This window comes from Anguilla rostrata, chromosome 15 (genome assembly GCF_018555375.3).
Source record: "Anguilla rostrata isolate EN2019 chromosome 15, ASM1855537v3, whole genome shotgun sequence".
NCBI lineage: Eukaryota > Metazoa > Chordata > Actinopteri > Anguilliformes > Anguillidae > Anguilla > Anguilla rostrata.
In genome coordinates this window covers 18147147-18156891 of record NC_057947.1, presented here as the reverse complement: position 1 = coordinate 18156891, position 9745 = coordinate 18147147, and the positions used below count along the sequence as shown (strand labels likewise).

At 44.5% G+C, this 9745-nt stretch overlaps 1 protein-coding gene across 2 annotated transcripts; it reads left to right on the top strand.

Moving 5' to 3' along the window:
* The first annotated feature begins 64 nt into the window (after positions 1 to 64).
* Positions 65 to 9745, top strand: fancb (FA complementation group B). 2 transcript variants are annotated; one of them, XM_064310766.1, is made up of 9 exons: positions 65 to 201; positions 1405 to 2387; positions 3993 to 4148; positions 4455 to 4547; positions 5340 to 5468; positions 6060 to 6232; positions 6964 to 7370; positions 8085 to 8325; positions 9229 to 9745. In XM_064310766.1, exons 2-9 carry the CDS (start codon positions 1431 to 1433, stop codon positions 9704 to 9706), a joined length of 2634 nt encoding a protein of 877 aa, XP_064166836.1. In that variant the 5' UTR covers positions 65 to 201; positions 1405 to 1430; the 3' UTR covers positions 9707 to 9745. The 2 variants fall into 2 exon arrangements, with proteins under 2 accessions (XP_064166836.1, XP_064166837.1); XM_064310767.1 differs by lacking the exon at positions 65 to 201 and adding an exon at positions 279 to 378.

Here is a 9745-nt window from a genome sequence, read left to right as displayed (position 1 = left end):
GTTCATTTGGAAAAAGTCAAAACAAACCACATTTCCGGACCCTCCACTAATCTGTGACGCGTTTCTTTGACCCACGTGGTTCCCAAAATGCAATGCGATTAAGCGGGTGTTTTTGGTTTTTGAAGGCAAGACAGTGGGTACCCAATATGGAGAGGCGCTAGGCTTGTTAGCACACTGATATAATGTATCATAGTTCTGAAGGTAATATACTGCGATATATCTGATCTCATTGTGGTTATTATTGTAGTAGGCATTATTATAGACTTTAACTCTCGGTTCCGTTTTGGGGAATAAGAAAGGAGTGCCTTTTGAAGTAAATCTGAAGTGTCTGATGTTGAAGTAAATTACGGTATTTCAGCAGGGGCAATTCACCTTCAGGTGTGTTTTTACAGACGTGTGGGTTTTTTGTTAGATCTGTGTTGTAAACAAAACATGAAAAGCGTCGCCGATACAAAAACAAACACAAACAAAAAAACGAAGTAAATCTTAATTTGTTTTCGTGCTCAGGACAGTGGTCTCCAGTCAAGTTTTGCATATTACTTGCATAATTTGCGTTTAGTTGTGCCGGCTGTATTGTATTGTAACTATTTACATCCCATTTTAATCTTATTTCGCTTGATGCGTTTCCAAGTTTGTAATGGAAAAGGCTAACTCGATACTCTGTTTTAACTAGCAGCGGAAGAACGAACTGGAGATTATGTAAATTGCCGGCAGTTTGACCACGCATTAAGTGTGTGCTTATCGTGCTATTTCCCTCGCAACGTAACTATGCTATATACAATAAATATGCACTGACTTCCAAAATTATTTAGAACCTTGATAAAGATGAGCAAATAATAGCCTACAGTTGCTCCCTGAAAAATGATTTTGCTAAACAAGTTTGCGTGCGTATATATATATCAAACTTGGTTCTCTTGCAGTGGTGGGAAGTTGGTTGATATTACAAGGTGATTGTGTGGGTCAGCTCATCAGATGTATGGGATCCTTACACAGCCATGTTATAGGTTCTTTATCTGCCGTAATATCTTTAATTAACCTCTGTGAGTCAGTCGCTTTATTTGAAATTAATCAGGATTTCATTTGAAATAAACTCTATGCCAATATTGCTCAAGTACTGTCCTGTTTGGCCTTGAAGCATTACATTACATTACATTACAGGCATTTAGCAGACGCTCTTATCCAGAGCGACTTACACAACTTTTACATAGCATTTTACATTGCATCCATTTATACAGCTGGATATGTACTGAAGCAATTTCGGTTAAGTACCTTGCTCAAGGGTACAACGGCAGTGTCCTTACCGGGGAATCGAACCTGCGACCTTTCGGTTACAAGCCCAGTTCCTTACCCACTGTGCTACACTGCCGCCCAAGCAGCATTGTAACTTGTAGCTTTGCATTTTAGGGGCTGCGCATGACATCCACTGAACAATGGATGCCCCTCCTTCAGGTGCTATGTTCTCCCAAAGGGGACAGCCTTCAAAGCTGCTCAACCACAATGGAGATATCCTTTCCTTCCAGTTCATTCACAGTCTGGCGAGTGGGGGAGAGAGCCAGAGAGGATCAGAGCTGAGAGTGACCCGGATGTCATTCCATAGGGAAACCAAGGCTTTTCCCATCAAAATAGAAGGAATGACTGTCATTAACAAAAGCAGCTCCACCAGTGTCGACATTGTCGATTGTGCCTCCGTGGTAGATGTGAAAGTTGGACTAACTGTTCCTTGCCTCCTGCTCAAACAGCGCAAGAAGAAAGGGGCTCATTTCAAATACATTCTCCTTACAGTGAGCCATTCAAATTCTTTGTGTCCTCACCTGGAATTTAAGCTTTTGTATGAAATTAAAGACAACCTGACATTTCTACAGGGTCCCACTGTCTTATGGAGGAATGCAGGCATCATTTATTACATGTCATTACAAGTGGGAGAAGTTAAACCAGTGCCCCTTCGCCTATCTTCAGTAAGTTTCATAGGGGAGCTACCCCTGGACAAAAGGAAAATAATCATATTTGGTTCCCAAATATCCTCAAAGGAAAGGACCGTTGATGCGCAGGCAGATGTCTGGGGCCAGAGGAACCTTGGGTATTTTTTGGAGGAAGGAAAAGAGTTTGATGGAGCCTGGGTTTTGCCTCACGCTTACAGCTCCGTGGTGAAGTGCATGCTTCTCATCTCGGCAGAGGAAGACGAGGATGGGCTCAAGTCAACGGTGGTGGCAGCAACCTGCAGAAAGCAGCTTGTGTGGTTTGAGGGTGGAGCCCCCCGGGATATTTGCGTTCTTCCGTTTGAAGAGCCTCAGAACATCTTGATGGTTGACACCGGTAGGAACGGCTGTTTCTTCGCCATCTCCTTCAGCCATGGGAATGTGTGCACTGTTTGGAAAGACTCTTTCCAGGTATTCCAATAGTTTTATTAAGATGGTAAATTAACATGTTTTGTCAGTACTTTTGTGTGTTTTGACAGGACGGAGTTTCCTAATGCATTAATGGGTTATGAAATGGTGGGGGAGAAACCCATTTATTTTCCCAAAGCAGGGTAAAGGTAATTGCTGCACTGTCCTGTTAGTGATGTGTGGTAATGTGCCCTGTCTCTTTAATACTGACATTTTTACTAATGTAGCACAAACTAACATGATTAGATAATGAGATGCAAAAAACCTTGCGGAATGCTCACATCCATATTGTCTTACCAATACTTACCACTACCAGTATTTGCAACTGTCCATATTCATTATATAAACTAAACACCAGCTATTAGAAAGAATCGTGATTAAGTGCAAAACAAATCCCAAAACCTAAATGAACAGAGTGAGAAGAGAAATTTGCCAACTTGTTATACACAAATTCTATGTTGGACAAGCAGAGAAAAATAGGATTGTAAAAGATTTAGGCTAATACGACTGGGTCACAAACCTCAGAGATCCTCAGATGTCTTGTGCATCTGATATCTGTAAACTCATGACTTGATATTGAATGGCGAGTGTGTTCCAGTGCATCCTTTGCCAGTGGGCAAGTGTATGACCCGCACTCTTGTGGCTAGTGAAGTTTGGAGCCACAATTTCTACCTCCAACAAACACGGAGTGACAGTGCTGCCTGCTACTGCTGAATATTCATCAATGGCAATAATGATATAGGCTATGTCATAGACAACCAGATTAAATGCCTCTAGTCAGACACTTCCACAAATAAAATTTACCTTATGTGACCCAAGCGGCGAGCACGTACCTGAAAGATTAAGAATTCCTACTGGGGGTTAAGAGGGTTGCATTGTATTTGAAGGGACAGGAAGTTGCCTTCTTTTAAAACCACATGATATGCCAGTACAATTAAAAAATAAATTGTGGAATAATATCAGAATATTGATTTGGTCTGGATGGGAAGAATAAGTGAAGTTAAATTTGTCAAAGTTGGATATAAGCATGTGAAATTAAAACATTAAAAAAAATTTTTTTCTTTTGAATAATTTCTAACTCCAGGGGATAAACTACAGGTGCAGGTCTTGTAGGTGCATTTGAGAAGTACACATTCAGTAGATGTAGGCCTAAATGGATTAGATGGCACTAGCTCAGCCATCTGACTAGTATCAGGACATCATAATGTAGCAAAATGTAGACTGACTGCAACCTAACACCCATGGAGCGAGAAAAACAGCTATACCCTACAAACTCTTGACCATAGTCAGCTGATGACATAGTCAAGGTCGAAGCTTGACCCTGGAAATGTTTGACCCAGCCTGGCAGACGCAGAGACTCTTGAAATGTTCAGTTGGTTTATGCAGTGCTGGATGCTTTCTAGATGTTAGACAAAATGCTCAGCTTCCATGAGGTGAAGTGGCCAGTTTTCCTTCTGTGGATTTTGTGATCTAATGTAATTTAAGCAGGACCGCAGTCATCTGCCCCAGGATCCTGTCTGTCTATGTTCTCAGCTGAGATTGGTTGCTGGCTGATTTATTCTTGGCTGAGGTTGGTTCTCAGCTGTGATTGTTCTGTGTTTTTGACAGGTGGCGTCCTGCTGGCAGGGTGTGTTCTCTCTCCTAGTAGATGACTTTGTTGGCTGTGGTACTGACCAGGCACTGATACTGTTTGATGACCACTGCCATCCTGGGGCTGCACCAACCAACTTCATAATCACCGACCTCGGTGACATCACCTACACTGTGAGTGCCTTATTTTCTTCTCTCACTCTTTCTTTTCTCAGGAGTGGAACCTAGTCCCCACAATTATTTTTTGCTAAAATTTGAAAATATTTAAAAATAAAATTCAATAAGAGATTGCAAATTCTCTGGATTTTATTTGATTTCTTTTGATGTTATTACAGTATGTTTTGGTGCATGTCACATTTTTATTTTTTATTTTACTGTACTATTTCCCAGATATCTCAATACGTGTGGAGGTGATCAGTGTGGTAGTGTGGTGGCATAAAACCATCATGTGAATCAATATGAACCTTCCATGTCTTTCAGAGCAATCCAGAGAGCAGTGAGGGGCTTCATGGTGCTGACACTGTCCAGGAGAACCATCTCCTCACTGTGCAGGCATTAGAGTCCAGACTGCAGGTACACTGCTCTCTGTACAAGCCTTCCAGTCTAGACAGCAGGTACTCTGCAGATGGTCTAAAGCAAGAAAGTGCACTTCATATAATTTTAAAGCACCTTTCACAGTAACACCCCTCCAGTGGTGGGAAACGTTATTATTCCTCAAAAATCCAATTTCATTTTCTTTTTCGAACTATTTTCTGTGACACATGCCACCTGAGATGCTGCAATGAAGGAAATCGTACCTTCCTGATTCAGTCTTACTGCTTGAATCCTTGGGAATGAAGAGCTTGTACTGCTTGAGTACTATTGAGTAAAGAAGTCCTGGCATGATGTAAAAGCACTATAAAATTGAGCTACTTGAAAATGTATTTAAAAATTATGCTCAAATGCTCCCCTACCAGCCATTGCAAGGTTGCAGGGTGGTCAGAAACTTCCGTAAGTGTTAAAATTTTAACACTGTTGCACATAAAAACTGGCTGGGCCAATCACATCCACCGTATTCTACTCTATTGGTTTGCTTTATAAAAACATTTTGTATTTTACTGATGAATACATAAATTCAGATTTTATTCATTAAATCCCACCCAAGTTATTATTTAATCCCACCACCGCATCAAAATCACTTGTATCCTAGCTTCTGTTTCACTGTTGAGAAGGTGGCCCTGAATCTAGATGCGGTTGTTGTGAAGTCCATTCGGCTTAACTATTGGCACAGTCAGGATTGCAGACTGTACCAGGGTGGCCCACCCAGTAGTCCGCTAACAGCACTTGTTTTTAACAAGCTTGTTTGCTTTCCGCTTGACTCCTCAGAGCGGAATGGCCTCTATCCAAGACCTCCAGAGGGACCTGGAGGAGAAGGAGCGGGTGGTGCGGCAGTCGGCCCGAGCCCTGACAGATCTGGTCTCTGGAAGAGAGCACGCCCTGCCCAGCGCCCAGCAGGTAGGAGCGGCGATGGGAGAGCGTGGCTGAGTCTAACTGTAAATGGAAAATGGCTGAAAACAGATTTGAACCTGCCGTTGTTATGTAGTGGAGAGTGTGGGTGGAATGACTATTTGTTGACTGCAGGTGCCAGGGATGTACCAATGCAAATAAAGAAAATTAGACTCTGTTGACTGGTTGAATCATAATCAGTAAAGTTGCCAATTAGCAAGATACAGTGTCGCGGAATAAAATTTTCTTGTACGGTGAGCAAAATTTTTTGATTTGTGTGGTGCTTTTGTAGCTTTTGATGTTAGTGTTCTTACAGAGGAGGAAACCATTGTTCCCCCACCTGCTTGTTTTCTGAACTGATCACTTGTACAAATTAATTATTTATATTTAACTTCTATGACACCAGAAAAAAAAAATATAATAAAATAGATCTGCCATTCACAGATTTATGCGATTGTTTTTTGTTTTTTTCATCAAAAGGTTATGAAGAAAACTAACTGCACTGGTGCAACATTATAACAAGTTACAGTGTGTAGCGCAGTCCTGTGGGGGAGGTGTGTTTACAATGTGTAAGGGCACTGCCCTTCTCCCCTCCCACAGGAAGGCTTGGTGTCTCTCTGGGATGATGATGATGATGATGAAGATGAGGAAGGCTTGGGTGAGGAGCTCCTGGCCCCTCCCCCGGCCCTGCCCACTGTGGTAGAGAAGGTGTGGCACAGAGTCATGGAGGACCGCCTGGTTGTAGGCGTGCAGTTGACCGCAGACGCTGCTCCGTAAGTCGGGAACATCTCTGACACTCCATTAATACTGTTCACACGTGTTTCTCAGTATAGCTGAATCTGAGTAAGCACTAGAGTAAACTACAGACTAGGTTAAAAGCACACACTAGATTATGGCTTAAATTATAGCGAGGTAGGTGCAAATGTGGAAAACATCAATTCATTCAGTGAATAGTCTGCGTTAATTTCAGACCCAGTTTTGTTATTAATGTTGACGTTTTGCCTCGGACGAGCCAGATACGTGTTACGTGCCATGGAGATATGAGTGGGTCCTTATGGGTTTGATAGCTATCACAGAATGACCTGCTTGCTTTATGACCTGCTGTGAGATGAAATTTTACTGGCTGAACAATGCCTGCCTGGTCACCGTGGCAACAGGCACACTTGCGGCCCCCCCAAAGTCCTTTTGGGCCATATGTGCTGGCATGATCCAGGTAGTACCGGTACCCCTGGACCTTCCTGACCTGTTTCAAATTCTCTAAGAGCACTCCACAATGTCACCAAGCCTGTTGAAGAGCTCGCTCTGGTATCATTTACATAGATGTTCTGATAACCAGGCCGGCTGCTTCTGCCACAATGAGCATTATTCCTTTATTGTTTTACTGAATTTTATGTTATTTACCCAATGCCCTTAGTGTTCCCTGAAGCAGTCTGTTTTCCTCTGTGAGTCTGTCCTATGTGTGACTGTGAATGATGCGTCTGACTGTGAGTAACGTGTGTTTCAGATTGCTGGAGAGCGCAAGCTTGTCATTCCTGATTGAGGCGGGCCAAGGCCCCGCCCCTCCGGTAGTCCAGGCTAAGTGCAGGTCCTTCCGGTTGCCCCGGCCCGCTCCCCTCATTCCCACGGGCCTGTCCGGCCTCGAGCCGCCGGCCAAGAGGAAGAAGCCTGACCAGGCCGGCGCGGCGGGTTTAGGCACCGAGCCGCGTCTGACAGTGACAGCCGTCACCGAGCTGGCCCCGCTCCTGGCCTGCGCCAGTCTCCCGTGCCGTGTCCTGCTCCACTTAGCTGCTGCCCCCTGGAGGCCCGGAGGTCCACTGGCGATGCACTGCGGTTTCATCGGGCTGGACATCCAGGACACAGCCCAGGGGAAGCTAACTCCACCCTTGCTCAACGACCGCACGCTCACCACAGGTGAAAACGGGTCCCTTTTAGCCAGTCACAGTCCCCACCTTGCTTTCAGTGTGCGCACACCTCTCTTCACCCCGTCTTGCGCTTTTCACTTATTTCTAAGGCAGCTTTCTTGGTGTATTTTCCATTGTCTTTCTCTCTGCCCTAGGTTTTGTACTTCATAACCACTTCAGCTTAATAACTGAATAATCAGACATGAGAAGCACAGGTGAAACATGCCACGTAATTACAGGGGAATCATTCAGAAGTGCTTTCTTAGATTCTGCTTGGCAGACCTCAATATAAAATTTTATAACGAATATAAGGTCATACTTTGTATTATTCTTTCTAATTCAGGTAGGTAGTACAATCTTAAAATGGCATGCACTGACAGTGTTTTCTGCCTAACAAAAGCCACAATTTTGCACTTCGAAGTTCCTCAAATAAACCTTGCCAGATTTGTCACCCATGCCTTTCAGAAGGAAAGGATCTAACAAAGGTACAGATTTTGTCATAGTTAGCAACTAAAGATGAAAAGTCATGGTTGTCAAAAATGTGTCCTTTTAAATTTATGAATATTGTAAATTCTTTGAGAGGCTGCATGCCTGAGGGGAAATAATGCCATGCTTTTCACAATTAGGGCCGCTAAAATCTAGTGTCACTCTCTTTAATGTACATTATTTATGTATAATTATGAATGTCTGTGTTACGTATCCACCATACCCCATGTCTCCACAGCTGAGGCCAGTGAGGACCTTCTGAGCCTACTGGCTGCATCAGACTCCTGGTGCTTCCAGATCGGCTGCTCAGACCACACCCTGTTCGACATGCCCCAGTGGCTGCTGGGAGCCCTGAGGTGCGAGAGGTTGTTGGTGCAGCCAGACTTTATCCTGTCGGACCCGCAGCGCCTGCCCTCCCCCATGCTGTTTCAGTGGCAGGAGAGGACCCCCTTCACTGGGGAGTTGGTCGTCTACTGCAGGTAATTTACACGCAAAACTGCCAGGGACTGCTGGTAGATTATGCATATAAATGTTTGTTCTTGAGAAGATAGCTTGTTGAATTTGCTGCCACAAGTGAAGTACTTATATTAGACTACCTGAAAACCTAGACTCTGATTGGTTGTTTACCTCTAATCAACCTGCATGCCTGTGATGACTATAGACCTTATTCTATAAGACTGCCATCAGCACAAAACCCAGTTTCACACACATAAGGCATCATGTTGATGCATCTGAATCTTTTGGCTTCAGTTGAATCTCTTTACTAAATACATTGATTGCGTGTCTTTTCTTAATGTTGTTGGGAGAGGTCAACTTTTTCTAGATCCAGGGTTTCTGCAGTGGAGCTGCTGCTTTTACACAGCTCTCTATCACAAACTGGATTGAGCAGAAAGGACCAAGACACTGGGTCACTTAGTGGTGTTCAGAGTTAATTATGTCATTGATTAGTGATTAACTCTTCATTCTGTTCTTTGACTACTTTTTTTGTAATTACTGGTATTGCTTGCTGCTCAGTCACTCTGATTCTGATCTGCCAGTGATAAGTAGAAAAAGCAAACAGGCACAGCACATAGCATGGTAAAATATAGATTATTTGTATCACAAGACAGTTTTTTCTTTGTGGCAGCTACACAACAGAAATGAACCACATTACGGCTGCTATACTCTAACTGAAACAAACAAAAAATTTTGGACGTAACATTATGCCCAATCTGTTAAAAAGGCCTCCACCAATCTGCTCATCAAGACGTCAGCAGCCATTTTAATGAACTGTTACAAAAATGTGCACATTGTGTGACCTCAGTCCCAGACCGTGGCTGCTGCATTCCTGTTGCTGCCCATGCGTGTGGGGTGAATGTGTGGCGTGTTTGCATTCCTCCCAGGGGCCTGCACCGTTTGCTCCAGTTCCTGGACTCCCTGTGCCGCTGCCTGCCCCCGTCACACTGGATCCACCCCCGCGGGCAGAAGAGGGCGGAACAGGACCCTGTGCAGGCGCTGGCCTCTTCCCTGGAGAGGGAGGCGCTGGCCCTGCGGGAGGGCGTGGCTTCTCTGCTCCACAGAGTCACCAGCAGGGAGGAGGCAGAGGGACTGGGGTGGGTGGAGGGAACCGCAGACCCCGTCACCACAGGCTCCGCCCCCACAGACTGTGTTCCTAACAGCCCTGCAGATGAGCTCCACAGGCACAGGGCAGAGTGGGGGAGGGAGCGGGAGAGGAGCAGGAGGAGGCTGAGCCCCCTGGTGGACACTGAGCACTATCGCAGGCTCGTGGCTGCCCTGTCTCAGGTTCAGCTCGAGACAGACATTGCTGCCCTCGACTTGTGTGAGGCATGGCCTCTTCCTACTGCACCTTGCCCTGACTAAAATAATACTAATTAAACTAAGAAAACATTTTGTCAAAAA

What these genes read in the sequence shown, in the direction of transcription:
- fancb (XM_064310766.1), top strand. Translation starts at nt 1,431, where the DNA reads ATGGATGCCCCTCCTTCAGGTGCTATGTTCTCCCAAAGGGGACAGCCT. An exon ending in TTTGGAAAGACTCTTTCCAG is followed by an intron (nt 2,388 to 3,992) that starts GTATTCCAATAG and finishes TGTTTTTGACAG; the next exon opens with GTGGCGTCCTGCTGGCAGGG. An exon ending in GAGTTGGTCGTCTACTGCAG is followed by an intron (nt 8,326 to 9,228) that starts GTAATTTACACG and finishes CATTCCTCCCAG; the next exon opens with GGGCCTGCACCGTTTGCTCC.